This window comes from Juglans microcarpa x Juglans regia, chromosome 3D, assembly GCF_004785595.1.
Source record: "Juglans microcarpa x Juglans regia isolate MS1-56 chromosome 3D, Jm3101_v1.0, whole genome shotgun sequence".
Taxonomy (NCBI): Eukaryota; Viridiplantae; Streptophyta; class Magnoliopsida; order Fagales; family Juglandaceae; genus Juglans; species Juglans microcarpa x Juglans regia.
In genome coordinates, this window is record NC_054598.1 from 13132320 (window position 1) to 13151955 (window position 19636).

Below are 19636 nucleotides of genomic sequence, written 5' to 3' on the forward strand. Positions count from 1 at the left end.
CTCTTTTAAAAGGTGGATTTTCAATTTTTTTTTTTTAGTTCTTAATTTATAAATTTACCAATCATGATGGTTGTTAATTATTATCATGTTTTCAATAACTTACCTGAATTCTCTTTGTTGTGAATTCTCTGTTGTGCTAACATACATATAGTCTTCACATATAAAAGAAATATGTTGTTGGAAAGGGCAATGGCCTGGTCTCTATTTGAAATTGATGGCATCACTATCTTTAGTGATTAACATTGATCCAGTAATTTCTATATCTATATTTTCTTTTTATAAGTAAAAGATTATATTAATAAAGATAGGCATAGCCCAAATAACTTCTATATCTATTAAATGTATGTAGTGATATTTTTCAGTCTCCTGATGCATGCAACTACTAATTGAGTGATTGTTGCATCAACTTTTTTAAAATGAATGAACTTGAGTGATTGTTGAATGGTTATAATTGTTTGAACTTGGTATGATGTTGCTTCATTTCAGATTTTATTTATTTATTTATTATTATTATTATTTTTTTAATTTTGGGGAATGGAAAATCCATCAGATTGTAGTGCTATCTCTCCTACTTCTACCTGTACCCGTACCCCAACACCTATCCCTATGGACTCTTACCCTAGCTCATATGGTTATCATGGACGAGTTATCTTTTCAATTTGTGGAGGGGAAAGGGTTCCAAGCATTTTTTAAGTACTTGGAACCTATGTTTAATCTTCCTTCTCGCCATACAGTGACAAATGATATAAAAAAACAATACATGTCAAGGAAAGAGTTGTTGAGGGACCAATTGGCAGGTTAAATGGTTTGCCTCATCACCGATACTTGGACATCAATCTAAAATTTTAATCATATGTCTTTGACTGCGAATTTTGTTGATTGTGATTGGACATTGCATAAAAAAACTTAAAGTTTCATCAAATTAATCACAAGTGTGAGACGATTGGGGGGCCTTGGAGGCCTCAATAAATGAGTGAGGGTTGGCACGAGTGGTGATCGTTACAATTGATAATGTCTCGTCTAATGATATCGCGTTAGGACATCTTAAGACCTATCATAGAGAGACAAATATGACAATCATGGGTGGTGAGTGTTTGCATGTGAGATATGCTGCACATATTCTGAATCTAATTATGACTAATGGTTTGAAAGACCTTGATGACTTGATTGCCCGAGTCAGAACTGCCGTGAGATTTTTGAGATATTCTCTTGCTAAATTGGATACATTCAAGATTGTTGTGAGGTCCGCGGGCATAACATCCAAGAAGAGCATCTGTACTGATATTCCTACAAGATGGAACTCAACCTTCTTGATGTTGGAGGCGGCCCAAGAATATCAGTCGGCCTTTACATTATTGGGTGATGAAGGCATTTACGATGTTAGATATTTTGATGAGTATAGAGGATTGGGGAAGCCTATGATGATGATTGGGAGATGGTTGCTACTTTTGTTGATTTTTTAAAACTTTTCTATGAGGTCACAACGAAACTATCTGGTTCTTTGTACCCTATATCCCCTTGTTTATGTAAGCAAATATGTAAGGTAATAAAAGAATTGGATGGCATGTGCACGAGTGACCATATTAAAATGCAGGAGATGGCATTGATGATGATGGTAAATTATATCAAATATTGGAAAGATTTCAGTAAGTCTAATATTTTGTTATATGTGGTTGTTGTTCTTGACCATCAAATTAAGATTGATGGAATGGTATACAAATTGAGAATTACACATGAGAATGCATAGGTGGAACTTATTGCGGCAAGGGTTAAGGAAGTCCTTATTTGATTGTTGGATGAGTTTACCGTTATCAGGGGTGGTAATATTCCGACACGTACACCTACCCCCCCCCCCCCCACTTCCTTCATAAGTCGGGGTTGAGAAAAAGCATAGGTTGGACTTGTGTGAGCGGTTGGAGCACAACCCCATAGTTCGTCATTTTACAAATGCTCAGTCGAAGGTAGACAGATACTTGGGAGCGAATCTTCAACCATTTGCATGAGATTTTGATATATTAACTTGGTGGAAGAGTCATGTCGTGAAGTATCTCGTCCTTGGAGAGATGCATTGCAGTATTTTGGCCATCCCTATTAGCACTGTAACCTTAGAGTCGGCCTTTAGCACCGAATGGAGCATATTGGATCCATTCCGGAGTTTATTATCTCCTACCACTGTGGAGGTATTGATTTGCACGCAGAATTGGATCAAGAGGACCTCAATTCATATTCTGGATGTTCTTAACTTTCAGGAGGCCGACAAGGAGGAGGGTGATGATCAGCCTGGATCTGGACCATATGGTAATCGTGAATTTCATTTTCTTATTTAAATTTGTTTAAATTCATTTAATCGGTATTAATTTCAAATTTAATTGTTGTAGCGATACATGAGATGACGTCTATGACTAGTTCCGCTTCAATATAATTTCGTGTGTATTGGACCCACCATTACCATCCGTTATTGGTTTGCACAATTTGTCCCTTAATTGTTTTTTTGTATTTATATTTAATATAATTTTTTTTTTTATCTACTTTGCTTGTATTTTTTTTTTATAATCTCAATGTCATATGCTGAATCCTAATCCTAACTTTCTAAGGACCCAATGATTACTCTCATCTTGATCTCAATCTCATCTTGATTAGTACTTTTAATATTTATAATTTTTACATTTCTAGTATATGTTCTTATTTTTAATTTTTGTTTCATGTTTATGAATCTAATTTGTTTTTCTTTTAAGTTATTAATATTTTAGGTTTTATGATCTCGATTCTCATAGTCTCACAGCAGTCAGCACAACTCACTTTTCAACCACCATGGGCCATGGCCGCCCCAAATTCCCTTGAAGCATGAAATATTATTCTTTTGTTAATTTAGTTAATTGTAATGTTGCTACAATAGTACAATTTGTAATATTTTTAGATGAATTTCAAATTTTATAGTAGTTTTCTCTTAATTATCATTGTAATATACCAATAGGTTAGTTATGATTATTAGTTAATAGTTGCAACTTAGTAGTATATAATTAATAAATTCTATTATTATAAATTGTTTTTTGTTATTTTTATTATTAAATTTTTTTATTTTTTTTCATTTTTTTTTTACTTAAATTCTAGGCCATTTTGGGCCTAGAATTCATATTAGGCTTGGGGCCCATTCATGTGGGCCGGGGGGAAACAGAGCGGAGAAGTAGAGTGTCTACCCCGCACCCCAGTACTTGGACAAGGGAAACCCACTCCCACACACCGGGGGCGGGTGTCAGGGTTGAAATCCCCACCCCCCACACATGTGGGAGTAGGGGTGGGGAGGGGGCTACCCCGCCCTGTAGGGGTGGTTAACACCCCTAACACACTGTAACTAGCCAGTTAGGGCTAGGTGGCAGGCGCCAACAGAAGACTATACGAGAGCCTTATGTCATTGTTAGTGTATATGAGTTATATGAGTTCCACATTGGTTGAATAAGGCATTTGTATAGCCTTTGGCCTTATAGATATAGCATAATTGATATATAGAATTGATTAATACAATTCTAATATGGCATCAAAGCCACTATTATGATCCTTTAAGTGCTAGTAGTTTTTATCATTCTCAGCATTCTTCCGTTGCCTCTGTTTTCTAGGACTGAGTCATTCGAGTGGTTACTCACTGTCGTCAGATAGTTGCAATCGTTGTAAGGAAAACTACAAATTTTAAAGTCATTGTGCTTGAAGCTCCATTTTTATCACGCGACATACCAGTGGGAAAATCTCATTGAGATTGACTCAACGCCATCAAAATTAGTAAGATTGGAGCTTGTAGGCGCTCCCACGCGTCGTTTGAATTTTTTGCCTTGCAGCCCACACGCTTCACGCGCCTTGAAGCTACACATCCACGTGCCACACACACGTGTCTCATTGCTGACGCCAGGCCTAGTCTTGTCAGTAGCCACATCATTTTGCCATGTTAGTAGCCAGGTGCCACGTTAGCAGCCTTCCACGTCAGCATTATTGACCATTGACCGATCACCACTGCGTTGATTTTTTTGATCTAAGTGTTTTCTGCATATTTTTGTGTGCTGATCTCATTTTTGCAGTCTATTTTTGTATATCTAATCTCATAATTGTTCAAAAAAATGAGATTCTTTGTCCTATTTCTCTAATATTAGATGGTAGAAACCATTTAGTGTGGTCTCAATCTTTTCGCAGCTTTCTTAAAGGTTGTGAACTTTGGTTCTATTGCACGGGTGATTGGATAAAGCCAATGCCGAAAAGAGAACTTGTTCCAACAATGCCTTCTCAAATGGGATAGGCATAACCACCAGATCCTTATTTGGATGCGCAACACCTTCATTCTGACTATCTCCAACCTACTTGGTAGCTATGATGATGCTCTTTCTGCTTGGACCATGTTAGCGAGGCATTATGTTACTCCTCATGGGTCCAAAGAGTACCAACTTATGGTCAGGTTGTATCAACTCAAATAGGAGCTTGGTCAGTCTATCAATGACTTCTTTAATCATCTTTGCCACATTTGGAATCAGATTAATCTCTCTGACCCACTTTGGAAGGATCCCACTGTTAGTGTATATGTTATTGTTAGTGTATATGTATTATATGAGTCTCACATTGGTCAAGTAAGACTCTTGTATAGCTTTTGACCTCCTATATATAGGCTATCTTATATAGCACAATTGATATATAGAACTGATTATTACAATTCTTACATTTATATATATATATATATATATATATATATATATATTGAACTTTATTCCTGCTATATATAATATTTTACTGCTATTTTCAAGACATAAAAATATGATACTAACGGCTGACAAGAATGAGCATGACTACTCCATGCCCTAGCTCAGAGGATTCGGAGCCATCTCAACGTCAAGCTCGATTGCGAGTTTTAATTGGATTATGATGTGTGAAGTGGGGACCAATAGCCAGGTTTGACTGTCTCACTGTGTTAGGCGAAAGCTTTTATTATTTATTTTTTTTAAGAAAATGATTTTTACAATTTGAAATAAATCTCACATTTTTTTAAAAAATATACGAAATTTGTAATCTTAAAATTGTAACTAGAGGTAAAACTTAAGAGGTAATTTTTACTTTTATCTTTTAAATGAACGATACATGGCATCAAATAAATATAGAGGAAAAAGAATGAAAACAAGGCTAGAAGGGAAAATAGAAAAGTGGAGTTTGGATCGAAGTGGACAATTGACTAGGGAAGCTGTTCTTTAATGTAACAGGGAGACAGGATGGTTGTGATTGGGGGCCATAACTGATAAAAGGGCGGTTGTTTTTCACTTTCATTCAAGGAAAGTTACTATGATAAAAAGACAATTTATGAAAGGGGGTGGGTCTAAAACTGGGCAGCACACAAACAACACATGCGACTGAGTGCAGCGGGCTGAACTTTTAAGACCTGAAGTTAAGAAAGTTGTCAATGCCATGCGTGTGATTATTGGAGTTGCAGTTTCATGAAAACGCACGAACCTTGCGTATTGGTCTATCTAATAACGACAAGTCTAGATTCGTCTTGAAGATTAATAGCTAGAAAATGTTAGTGTGGACAATTCCAATTAAAAAAGAAAGCAGATTCGAAGTCACCCCATGCTAAGCTAAGCTGAGCTAGTCGCACCGGAATCACCAACTGCACCAGCAGCTTTAGAAAACTAGGATGCAATGGAAAAAGAAAATCCCTCCCCACCAGTGCCCTATTATACCCAATGCTTTTGAGAAAGATGGGAAAAAAACAAAACCAATACCTTCTACTGGTCAACTTCAATGGCTTAAGGTCAAAAGAAGAACAACCAAAGCAATAACAATTGGTTGGGCTTTTTAACCTGGAATAGCTTTAAAGTCAAAAGATGAAAATGCAATCTCCCTAGGAGGGGAGGGAATCTTGACTTTCCATTACATGTAGACCCGCAGCTAGAAAAAGGGAAGGAGGGAAATGAACACCATGTTTAAAATCTGTTTACAAGGATGATACCTTAAACAGTTCCTTGTTCATATCCGAATTGCATATTTTATACATCTTCCATAAAAACATGGAGCCATAAAAACATGGAGCAAGTGTTGCATCAAAAGTTCAGTACCTTTTTTCTATTCGTGGCATTTTTACATACAACTAATTCATCATACATGGGGTGAAGAAACTCGGTGTGGGTACAACTTTAAAATAGTTTTGCAGGTGCTAAGACCAGCAAAGATTGTGAAGCATACCGGCTTATTTGAAATATGCAGTCTCCAAAGCCTGAGCCTTCTCCCCTGCTGCAAGTGCAGCTTCCTTTCTTCCTGTAAGGTTATAGCCTCTCTCCTGAAGCAAAAGGAACAATTTATACTGTACTCGTCAAAGAACTTCTTAAAGCTATTGCATACAACTACCAAGCAAGAAGCTCATACACAAGGCAAGAGTTATACCAGGAGGCGCCACATAAAAGGGACTCCTTCTCGCTTCTTGATCCGCTTTTCAATTACGTCAATTGCTAGAATTAAAAGGTAACAGTCAAAATAAAACCACGGTGAACGTCTGATGGTCACAAACAATTGATGTCTTACCCTTCACAGCTTGTCCAGTATTCAGCAACATACTGCACCAGACTTCATTGAATACATCAAGTTGTTCCTCAGATGCTCCAAGCATCTACCATAAAAGTAAAATTCACATTTATCCACTACGTAAAGGAAATCAGGAGTTTGGAGCTCAAGATCTGTCCTATATGATCATACCTTGCAGTTATTGGCATCAAAATCTGGACCAAGCAATTCCAATGCCTTTTTGTCATTTCCACTCCCGTACTCATACATGGATTCTGCAAGCTGAGAACAACAGATATGAAAAAGGCACGAAAATCTCAAAAGAAAACCCCTCATCACTTTGTTTTAACTTGTCTCAGGGAAAATGAAAAACAAATCCAAAGTTGATAATATAATAAGGTTTAAGCTATATACAATGACGAAATATACACATTCGTAAATAATAATCATGATGTCCTGATCTCTTTCTTTGAAGATAGAAGTACAGGTGCAGTTCCCAGAAAATATTTTTTCCCCCCTTTTATTTGGCAAGTGTGTTCACCATATACGTTTTTTGATCAGCAAACAATATTTTATTGAAAATAATAATAGGCATAGCCCAAGTACACGGGGTGTTCACCATATACATTTCAAGGCAAATTCAATCAGCTCCAAGAAAAGTTGCTCTGATCCACCATGGATAGAGTTTGGTAGAGCCATGTGATGTGACCACTAGAAAAGTGCAAAAATAATAGAAACAAGATAAACTCATCATGATATGGCAAAGATAGCAGAAATCAGAACAAACCAGCATTACTCTCTGCATTAATTGCTGCTGCTTCTTGCTCATTCTAGAGAATCTACAAGATAATGGAATTTTGATAAACAAATCACTGAATTATATTTGAGAAGGTGGGGATAAAAAAGGATGCAAGATCCTTCTAACCTGGATTTCAAGCCCTTCAGTAAATCCTCAGCTTTAGACAGTTCTCCAGCATTAGCTAGGGCCCATAAGATCAAGGAATCAAGGTGCCACTCTATATACCAGTTTGCCTGAGCTTTTTGGTACCCACATCCAGAAATTGCAGAACACTTAAATTATGCTTTGACACGCAAGTGCTAATTGTGATTATACAATCAAGAGTACATAAAACACGCCATACATAAAACACGCCATCCTACCAATTACATGTGATAAGAATTTGCTCCTTTCCACGGTCATATGAACCTATCATAAATTATATCTCTTTTAACCTTTGAAGTAATCTATTTGTCTTTCACAATTCACGAATCTCTTTCTTATCTATGTCAACAGATGGTACTTCAACTTTCATATTTTTGGTCCATGGCAAGGGCAACTTTATAACAAGATGAACAGCCAAACTTAGAATGCAGAATGTAAGCAACATAATCAACAAAAGTCACATAGATGTTGAGAAATTACTCCTACTTTTAAAGTCTACCATGGTTTTTGTGGTTTAGAGTTCCAAAGCATTTTGACGTAGTTGCATGTTGTTTGCACATTACATACCATTCCTCCACAAATGTCATTGGACTGAGAAGAAGGATGTGTACTTTGAAAATTACCAGACATGACATTAATGCTTGCTTGATTTGTTCAGTTTATGTTCAGGGGCTGTTTTGGAACCAATTAATTTGGCCTGCCTATTAAATCCAGAATAATTATCTATGTTTTAGTTTCTGTTATGGGGTTTTCTGGACAAAGCGCCACATTCTAAATAGTTAACACCATGTTCCATAAACAAAAAAGCACGCAATGCATTAAAAAGCCTGATTGCATCTTTTCTAACAGCATATAATAAATACACATGAATAAAAGCAAAAATGCATGAACGAATCAATTGCCCAACCTGTCCTCTAATGCTATATAACACCAAGAACTTCAACATTAATGAAATGACTCCCTTATTAACTACTGTAGAATTGCTATTGCAAGGGTGATTCATTGTGACTCACTTGAGCTGTAAGGCAACTTGCTAAGATCTTGAGACGGTCCTCAAAGGCATCAATTTCACCCCGTACATACACTCGCAACAATAAACCGGCTGCATTTAGGTACACCTAGATGCTGAAGAAGTTAGGACTTAGAACCATAACATTAAGAAAAAACAACAAAAAGAGAGTGGATTTTGTTAAAATTACACAAAATAGCACACCTCTGGACCCACAGCATCACTTTTTTCCAATTCCTTCCAAATACAATTATCATATATTTCTAAGACTCTTTGAATTGGAGAACCCCCTTCCAAGTAACAAAGAGCTACATGCCACCAATTATGTGTCAGCCTGGAGATGAAAGATTATTAGGACCTCCAAGAAAGTGAGAAAGAGATTAAATTCATGTGAAGTATTATTCAGACGAATTAATATGCATACATAAATGATGAACAAGAACTCCAAGAAGATGAGCATCCTTCCATGAACTCTACTGCTTCTTCAAACCGGCACTCATACTGTAGACAATGGCACAGCTGCATAAAATTCATATCAATATCAATAATCCAGGTGCTGGTAAATAGTAAATCCTTCTTACTGCAAGAACTTATTGGCAGTAATACAAACTACCAATCTAATTATTCTGAATCATACTTTCGTAAGGTTCACAATCAAATCTTGGAACTACGCTTGCATACATTATCAATTTCCTCCTAACTCATCATAGGTTTTATTGCCCAATATAGAGAGCATTGAAGTGAGTATTGAACCACAATCCTTCTAAAATCCAAGATGCTCAATATTCTAATATTATATATTAAAAACTCCAATTTTAAAATTTAAGTAAAAAGCTCAAGAGCAGGAGGATAAAAATCCTTTAAATGCACTTAAGTAATTTAACTCACGGCATGTTGTGCCCAGTAGTCTTCCCTGTTGATCTCAAATCCCTTTTTTGCAGCTTTCTCAGCTTCTGCCATTTGGTTAAGCTCCAGCAAAGGAAAAGCAAGCATGCCATATATATAATTTTCTTCTTGATTTTTGGGTAGAACCTGTTCAATTTATAAATTGTATAGGACCAAATTGACATGAGATAACTAATGTTCACAACCTCAAGTTAACATGTGTTGCAGCCACATCAAATGTCAAGTCCCATAAATACTTTGTCAACCTTGCTCTACGTATATGTGCAAAAAAAAAAAAAAAAAAATGTAAAAGACTTCCAAAAATTTTCAGGAAATAACAAAAAAAGCCACCTGTTGAACAAGATTCAAGGACAAATCAGGTCGACCCATGTAAAAGGATAGCACTTGGCCCCTCTTCAGCGAAATGAGATCTCTTGGAAAATCTTTTACTATCTGCAAAAAAGTGAGAGAAATTACCCTATGATAAAGCTATACACTAAATAGTGAACCTAAAGCAAACCACCATTGGAGATTGGGGCTCCTTTCAATTAGTTTACTACAGAGTATAATCCCAACAAGTCAACGGCAGTGCAAATTTCTTAAATATAAAAAACTTGTGCATAAACCATGCAATGTCTGAAAAGCATAATCATGAACAAAGACTGAACGTCAAATCGTTAAAGCAATTCTTGGAAAGATTAAGTTTATGAACCCATCATTCATAAGTTTCATATATAACCTCACTATACGGGGCCTAGATTTGGTTATAGATTGTTTCACATGCGTAACTCAGTTTATTAATGTTGTGACAGTTGCACTTGATCCCTCTAGAGTTACTTATCATTTTGGCAATGATAAGTATGTAGTAGAATGTTTGGCCACACTCTTTTGGCATAATCAAGCGTTCCCTACATGAACTTCAGATTTCGTTACCAAGAACTAGCGATTCTAATAAATGACCAAAGCGCGACCATTGAATACACTTGGAGGTCTTTAAAATGCTATCAGGAATTTGATTGCTTCTCTTGTCACAATATGGATATTAAGACCAACAAGTATTTCTGTTAATGCACTTTAAATCTGTCCATTTTATCATCAAGAAACCATTAGATCATTTACTTAGAAAAGAAATTGGATTCTAAAAGATGAGGACCAAAGGAGAAGAACAGATTTCGATACAAGAAGCAATTCATTACTGAAAAAGAAAAAAAGAATCAACGAAGGTGAATAAATACATTTAACTTTTTTGTCTCAATAATTACTAAAGAGGCTCACATACCTTAGAGTGTAACTCGATAGCGACATCGTCATCTCTATCTTTAGACATCAAATAACTGACGGTATCGAAAACTGCCTTCTCGTACGAGGTGGCTTGCGCCTGTGCATAACAATAAAATTTCGGTTAGAAGCAAAAAACAAAGAACAAAGGTACATTTCTGAACAAAACGAAGAGACTTACGAGACAGGACTTAGCGGCTTGGAGATGGGAAGGAGCTCGGGAAGGATCGGAGGAGCAGAGGAAGTGAGCGGCCAAAATGTTGGCCAATACGCAGTCCTTGTCATGGAACGGCGCTTCCAGAATCACTGACCTTCCTCTCCCATAAATAAGCACCTTCGTATCATTTCATATAAACGTCCAGAAACCCAAAACCCATTTCAGAATTTCAGATTTACAACATATATAACTGAGTCCGAAGCAAAAGAGAGAGTGAGAGACAGACCTGTTGATAGAAGGCGTTGATGGCAGAGATACAAGAATCCGAAGAGGTCCTGACCTCGTACCCCCACCTATCCAGTTTCACTCCATCCATCTCTCTCTCTCTCTGTCTGAATTAGTGGCCGAGGTTGTGTAAAAGATAGAAGAAAGACGAGGAGAAGCGCCCCTGAAATAGAAAAACAGAACGTATTTCTAGCGAACAGTGTCTCGTGGACACCAAAGGGAAACCAAAGTCAGGTAGATGGCGAGGTGTTACTTGTCGCCGTCTGCTTGGATTTGAGTCGTAGAAAGCACCCCGGGCCAACACACCGCACCCCGCCTGCGGCTTGCTATCAAAATGTCAGATTCTGTCTTGGCGTAAAGTGTCAAGATAGGGGCAGCGATACTCCCCTTTCTTTCAATTGGCTTGGCAGCAACGACTTCCTGCATCCATTAATACACTCACAATCTAAACAGTCTCATATGATTTTGACCAGCCGAAATCAATTTGTAGATTAAATAATCATGGCACACGTCGGAAAAGACAATGACATACACATAATACATTATACGATACATTACATAATAATATTATAAAATAAAAAAAAAAATTTATAAAATAATATTATTTTTATAAGATATTTTATAAAAATATTCATCATTTTAAATGTAAATTATTATAAAAAAATATTGCGTATAAAATCCGAAAATGCTTCATGATGTTACATTGGGGCTGAAAGATGACCTTTTACGGTAACAACTAAAAGGGGCCAAAGGTGTGTATTCTTCCTAAATTGTTGATGCGATAGCTGATAACGATAGGAGCTGACTTGCGATATAGAGAATATATTTTTTTTCATGCCAACTGTAAATAGAATTTAAGTATAAATTATATTTACATTGGTAAATTGTTAATGTTTTTTTAGACTTCTTGTCCATTTGGTTAAGATCTGATAAGATTAATAATTTCCAAATTTTAAGTAATTAAAATGTTATCTTAAAAATAATTGTATTAGAGTTAAAATTAGTGTCAAATAGTTCCAAGGCTTTTGGGCCAATGGAGATCAATTGCCAGGCTTTTAATAAAGTGTGGCATCTCTTAGATTCTTAAATGAAATGAGAAGATCTGTAAATAATAGTAAAATAATTTGAGTAAAGATATTTTATAGAGTTTTGAAAAATAATAGAAAAAAAATTGAAGTTATAATATTGTTATAATATAATTTTTCTTTTGAAATTTGAAAAAGTTCAATTATTTTTTATATTTATTTAGAAGTTTTGAAAGTCGTAATAATTAAATGAAAATTTAAAATTAAGAAATATTTATATTTATATTTATATTGTTGAGATATTGAGATGAAATTAAAAAATGTTTGTACTATCCAAACCAGGGTGAAGTAGACGGATCCTACTCAAGGGCTAGATCCAACTGGTGAAGAAAGCAAGCCGTCCATTTGAAAAGGTATTCCGCATTCCGTAATGAAAGGAGGAGCAAACATCAAATAATTATGGGCTACGTACGTTGGGGGCGTTATTGGGCTTCTATATCGTCATTAAATGTAAAGCCTTTTCAATTCCATATACAAATATCTAAAAAAAAGAAAAAAAAAAATGCGTTGCTTGTACATTTCATATTTATAACGAAAAAAATGCTTCGTCTGCAAATTATATTAAAAAGATCTCATAAATATATAACTAATTGTTGAATTATTTTCATTATAAAATAAATATATGTAAAGATTTTATTTATATATTCCTTATGACCAAATTATGTCCTCCACGAAATATATATATATATATATATATATATAATACTTAGTACGTTTTAGTCTCATTAATCTCGAACTAAAATTAAGAACACCCAAATGTACCGAAACATGGTCCTCTCAAGTATTTTCTCTCGAGGATGAGATCGAAGCTGTCAGATCACTATGATCTCCTGCTAGCTAGGCAGCTCCTCCTTAGGCATGCATGCAGCAGATCATGCAAATCCTCGCAATATATTTACTTCCTCGATCGTCTAATATCTTACTCGTAAAATTGTTTCCTAGCTAGCATATATGCAGTAGTACCATTGCCTGTTGTAGTTTTCCGAATGTACGTAAGTTTGCATGTATCCAGCTCCATATCGAAATCGTGTTTGGCACACTCTTGAATCAGACTCTAACAACTCAAGTCTTTACAACAAGTCCTGCAGAGAAAAGAATGTATGAGGCTTTGAGAGGGTGGCCTAGGGATTGGGGAGCCTCTAATGCTAAAGTCAGTAAGTTTTCTTAGAGTATAGTAAATAAGTAAAAAGTCTAGGGATCAGAGAGAGTTTTTTCGTACTTGGAATCAGCTATTTATACTACCAGTTTGAAGAGCAGATCATGCCTGTTACTATGACGTCCGAATTCTTCGTACTGTTCATTTTGTCAGAACCTTTAAATGTGATGTCTACAACCCCATTAATGTAGCGTGGCTCTGCGACGACGTAATTAATGTGGCGCCGTTTGGGTGGCGAAGCCATTAAATGAAACGTGATTCTCCAACCTTCTCATTTTATTCTGTATTTTTTCTAGTCCGTTTATGCTTTCTTTGTCACTAGATCAACGATCTTCCGTATGTCATGCCTGTTGTGTGGGCGGACACTCGATGATTGGACACTATACGAGGGACCTCAGATTGACGAGTCCCATCCTTGTTGCACCATCCCTCCAACAGGTCACGTATAGGAGATTCTTCTAGTGGGTCAAATTTGTGACTTTTCATCTCGGGCCGGGTTTGACTCCGCTCCTGACCCTTTTGTGTGTGTGTTGTTTTTTTGGAGGTGGTTGTGTTGGTGGGGTTCGTTGATCACCTTACACTCCATTAATTAGATGAAGACCATTTTAATTTCAAATGAAGTACGTTTGAATTCGTCCGGCCAATTCCACGGCCTGATCCGCAATATCCTATCGCGGAAGATGAAGAGTGGTAGGTAGGATTTTTCGGTAGAGAAGATGCAGGTAGATGGGAGAGATTAGGTGCAGGTAGGATTGATGTATTTAATTATTTGTCGACAACTGCATGCATGCATTGGGGAATATATGTTTGAATTGGAATATTACTTCCCATGCATGCAGATCTAGCCAGATACGTGTCACGACTCTCATCATCACATTAATGTTGGCTATATATGTCAAAATTTAAAATTAAAATACATATTTTAATAAAAGCAGTCACATTAATAGCTATATATATATATAATTATTAACTGCTTTTAGTTATACATAGAAGAAATTAGTACTACAGATCAATATGGCACTCTGGTCATGTATGATGTTAGATATGTACGTATGACGTTGAATGGAAGGCTTGGCTGGAAATTAGTGACTTTCAATTTCAGAGAAGCCAATGCAGCTAGCGGCTCATCTACTTGCAAAAATGCCATTAATGCAAACTGAGAAAAGGATCATATGACTAGAAGATCAAGGACTCTTGTGTAATGTTGTGCAAAATACACACATCAAAGATAACAAATAAAATAAAAGCAATCACAATCAAATGCATGACATACAATATACGTGGTTTAGCAAATTGCCTACGTCCACAAAGTTGTAGAAATCTTATTAATCAGAGGAAATTACAATCACTCAATCTTAACTCACACTCTCTAGTGTTTTCTGCTCTCTCACATAATATGCACTCACTAAACAATTGTTCTATCTCAAAATATGCTAAAGTCGTACAAAACAAGTCAAATATGACATATACATAGCAAACAGCGCTGGAAACCCTAATCTGGCAAAATCTACGTTCTTCACTCAAGCGGCATGTCGATCGCGCATCAAGCGAATGACCAAATTAACATTAGCTCAAGTGGGACTCGAGCGAACACTAGGGTTTGTGTCTCGCTCGAGCTCACTGTCGTGCAGGACTCGAGCGAACTCACGGGTTGAGCTTCGCTCGAGCCTACTGTTGAGCGCACGTCGAGTGAACTCACAGGTTGAGCTTCGCTGAGCGCACATCAAGCAAACGCTCTATTTCTCGATTTTCAGCTCCAAAACCAGTCTTCGCTACACCCCAACAATCTCCCACTAGGAGACTGGGTCTCCGCATGCTAGCCACTATTTCCAGCCAAGCCCTATCATCTCTACAGCTCACAGCTCCCCATCTTCAAGCTAGAAGACGCACTAAAGTCAAGCCTAACTTCAGTCTTCCACGTACATCGCCCTTAGTCAGCACATCCACTAGGCAACTCATAACTCCCACTGCACTAGGAGTATCCGGTTTCAAACCAATCTTGGCAACCTTGGCCAACTCTCACAGGCTTTCATGAGGAACAACAAAGCTGACTCCTTTTGGCTTCCTCACATGTTTTGCACGATCAAGCTTGCTTTTTTGCACTCTTGAATTTCCTTGCACATCCCTAGACCCTAATATTAAATACAGCGAGTTAGATCTCTTACTATGTGCTAGAACCAGTGCACCATTGGTGATCTTCCAAGTACTTCCAGAGAACGCTACTGCAGAACCGTTGTTATCAAGCTGTCCTATAGAGATCAGGTTTTTCTTCAAATCTGGAACATGTCTGACTTACTGTAAGGTTCACATGCTCCTGTTTGGAAGTGTGATGTGCACATCACTCACTCCCAATACATCTAGTGCCTCTTCATCAGCCGCATATATCTTCCTAAAATCACCAGTAACATAATTCTGCATAATTTTTCGATGTGAGGTACTATGAAACAAAACTCCTAAATACAACACCCAATCATCAATCGGACTGTGTACTGCAAGAAGTAAGGCATCATGAATTTTGTCTGCCACTACATTCACTGAGTCATCCTCATCACTTTCTTGATTTATGCAGTTTTTCTTAATGTGGCCCGGCTTGTCACAACTCTAGCACGTGATCTGCTACCCATATCTCGTCTTGCTCTTCCATATGCTCTTAGAGTTTGACCTATCATGTCCCCTGCCCTAATTGTCAACATTCAAGGTAGATTCTGAACCTGAGAACTCACCCGAATCTCTCCTACGTACCTCTTCAGCAAGGACCATGTCACGTATGTCGTCGTAGTTTAGTTCCATCTTGCCAGCTAAACTACTCACAGCCATCCTCATGGCCTCCCAACTATTTGGCAACGATGCCAACAAAATCAGCATTATGATCTCATCGTCAAACTCAATCTCTACAGAAGAAAGTTGATTTGTGATCGTATTGAATTCATTCAAGTGTTAGGCTACATACATACCTTACGACATATTCATATTGAACAATTTCTTCATCCAGTGCTTTTGTTGTTCGTCGATGACTTTTCATACATACTTGACAAAGTCGTCATGAGATCCATCGTGGTTTTGTCCTTACTGACATTGTGTGCCACTATTCTGGACAAGGTTGGCTAACAATCCCTAGAACCTATCAATCTAACAGGGTCCATTCAGAATCATCCATACTCTCCGACTTCTTTCCCAACAGTGTAACATGGAGCCTCTTCCCATAGAGATAATCTTTGATTTGCATTTTCCAATGCCCAAAATCAGTGACGTTGAACTTCTCGATTCCGGGTGCTTTTACTTTATCTCTAGCCATCGCTCTCCTTCAGATCCAATCTTGGCTCTTGATACCAGTTGTTGTGTCATGTTGTGCAAAACACATACACCAACGATGAAAAATAAAATAAAAAGCAATCACAATCAAGTACACAACACACAATATACATAGTTCGACAAATTGTCTACGTTCACAGAGCTGCAGAAATCTTATTAACCGGAGAAGATTATAATCACTCAATCTCAACTCATACTTTCTAGGGCTTTTTGTTCTCTCACACAATATGCACTCACTATACAATTGTTCTCTCTCAAAATATGTTGAAAGTTGTACAAAACAAGTCAAATATGACATATATATAGCAAACGGTGCTAAAAACCCTAATCTGGAAAAATCTGCATTCTTCACTCAAGTGGCATGTCGAGCGCACTTCGAGCGAATGATTAAATCAACATTGGCTCAAACAGAGTATCGAGCGGGACTTGAGCGAACATTAGGGTTTGTGTCTTACTCAAACTCACTGTTGTGCGGGACTCTAGCGAACTCACGGGTTGAGTTTCGCTTGAGCCTACTATCGAGCGCATGTCGAGCGAACTCACGGATTGAGCTTCGCTCGAGCGCACGTCGAGTGCACATCAAGTAAACACTCTGTTTCTCGATTTTTAGCTCCAAAATCAGTCTCTACATTCACCCGAACAAAGACCTATACAAATTATGAATATCGTCCTTCAGGATAAATAAATATTATAATAACTCATGAATTTTTGGTATTGCAATAAAATTTATTGGTGGTTCTTTATTTAAAAAAAATTAATAATTAGGATTTCTCCATCCAAAGAATCGTGTCAATAATGCAAATATTACCAAAACCTCAACCAGGAATTATTAGCTCATTAATTATATATATATATATATATATATATATATATATATATATACCGTCAGTAGTCCCTCACGCATCAAATTAAGTAATTTAAAAAAATTTCATTATTAATTAGAGTCGGGCTATTCTGCAGCCCAGAGTAGCCCTCAAAATTTGATCGCTTGGTCAAATTTATTATTTTATTATTTTTAATTTTTTAATTTACATTTTTTATCATTTTAAAATATTTTTAAAAAATATAAAATAAATAAATACACTAATAGTTACTTTATTAACTATTAAGTAAAAAAATTTTAAAATATTAAAATACCTCAGATGTCAAAATAAGTGGACAAAATGAGTGGATAAAATAGCATTTTTCTATTAGTTGTCAAGGGTCGCGCTACTATGCCGCTTCCACAGTATCGCTCCGGATGACCGCCTGACGTGGCATATAATAATTATTTTTTTAAAAAATACCCCCAAACAAAACCGATCGAAAATGAGATGTGACCACATTTCAGAAAATTGTTCTTCACCCTCCCATCGTCCTCGCCATCCCCGTGGCCATCTCGTCGCTGAACACCGTCATGAGTGGCTTCCGTCGCCATGTGGCTTCCATCTCTGAGTGGCTTTCGTCGAAGAGTGGCTTTCGTCGCACAGTGCCTTTCATCGTAGAGCTTCTACCTTCCTCCACAAGTGCATTCTGTTGCCTTCCATCGCCAAAAGCTCGACTCCATCTTCATTGCTTGTTTATTTCTAGTAACCTCCCACTTCGATGCGTTATTTCTTCTATTCACAAGTAAGGGTTTGTTTTTTTAATTTTTTTTTCCTCAAAACTTTTGACTTGCTTCTTAGGGGTTCGGTTTTTCTTTTTTTTTTTTTTTTTTTTTTTTTTTTTTTTTTTTTTAAGTCTAGAATTAGCTTTGAATAATTTTTGAGATTTGGTGGAGGTTAGTGAATTTTTTCTATTGTTGTTCCATGGATTTGTTTTGATGAATAAAGCGATTGGATTGAATTGGGTTCCATGGATTTTTTTCTATTGAGTTTGCAGCTACGACCTCTATTTCTATTGGTGTTGAAATACAAAGAAAAATATGACAAATGCAAGTGATTCATGTAATAAATCTATGACTAAAATGAAAATATAGAAAAGTTGGCGATCTTCTTTGGTTGCATGCCATCAATCCATGTAAATTAAAGAAAATATATCTAATAAATCTAATCTTAATGCCGACATGTCAAAGATCATAAAAAAAGTGATGATCAATCATTGCCTTATTGTCTTTTTAGACACAACGTTGACATATGATCAATGTTGGCCTAAACCCAAAGCCATTTGTCTTTCTCTCTCTCTCTGAAAAGATATGTCGATAATTTATTGTTCTCTAGTTTTTGAGTGGTTAAAAGTCAATTGCTTCAAAGATTAATGCGGCTTAGACTGAACCATATAAAAATGACTTGTAATTTTTCAATCGCATTGATTTTTGCTTTACTGATCAGATAGATGAGGCTAAATTTCAAAACTTATTCTTTTTAAGATTCAAAGACAAAAAACCTCTATGTGATCCAGTATTCACCCGAACTTTAAGTAGAAACCTCTTTTAATCTTTTAACTACTAGATTACTAGCAGAAACACGATATGGATTTGTTCCTTCTAATTCTATCCATTATCCACCCCAACTTGAAGTAAAAACCTCTTTGCCGAACAGTAATTTTTCTTATTCTTTTATGAACAACAACAGTATGTAATAATGATCGTTATACTGCTATACATTTAAAATGCGAATTTGAATCTAAATGTAAATGCAATTAAAATGTACATGTTCTCTTTATATATGAACATCAATGTTTGAGTCACATAGTGGAAATAGCTCAAGTTCAAGAAAGTCAATAGTTGAGTACCTCATTTGTTATTGTGGAATTAAAGCTTTTCAAAGAACTGCACATATGGAGGAAAATGAGGGGCGGCGGTTTTTTGGATGCCAAAACTATATGATGAAATTTTCTCTTCTTGCCCCCATATCACTTTCTTGTTGATAGTGTTATTTGCCAAAATTTAAGTGAGAATTGATTTTTGCAGTTTGGGAAGTCTTGTGGATACTTCTGCTGGTATGATCCTGAAATACCATCATATTGCCAAAAGACTATCAAACGATTACATCAGTTTGTTGATAAATTAAAAGTTGAAGTT

The 19636-nt window shown here is 36.5% G+C and overlaps 1 protein-coding gene across 1 annotated transcript; it reads right to left on the bottom strand.

Moving 5' to 3' along the window:
- Positions 1-5950: 5950 nt before the first annotated feature.
- On the bottom strand, positions 5951-11577 carry LOC121254769 (tetratricopeptide repeat protein 38). The gene is made up of 15 exons (XM_041154916.1): positions 11336-11577; positions 11084-11245; positions 10822-10974; positions 10642-10740; positions 9714-9815; positions 9366-9509; positions 8902-8996; positions 8682-8811; positions 8482-8586; positions 7451-7557; positions 7313-7364; positions 6718-6807; positions 6547-6631; positions 6409-6473; positions 5951-6304 (listed from the first exon to the last, which is right to left on the bottom strand). Exons 2-15 carry the CDS (start codon positions 11171-11173, stop codon positions 6215-6217), a joined length of 1407 nt encoding a protein of 468 aa, XP_041010850.1. The 5' UTR covers positions 11174-11245; positions 11336-11577; the 3' UTR covers positions 5951-6214.
- Positions 11578-19636: the final 8059 nt, after the last annotated feature.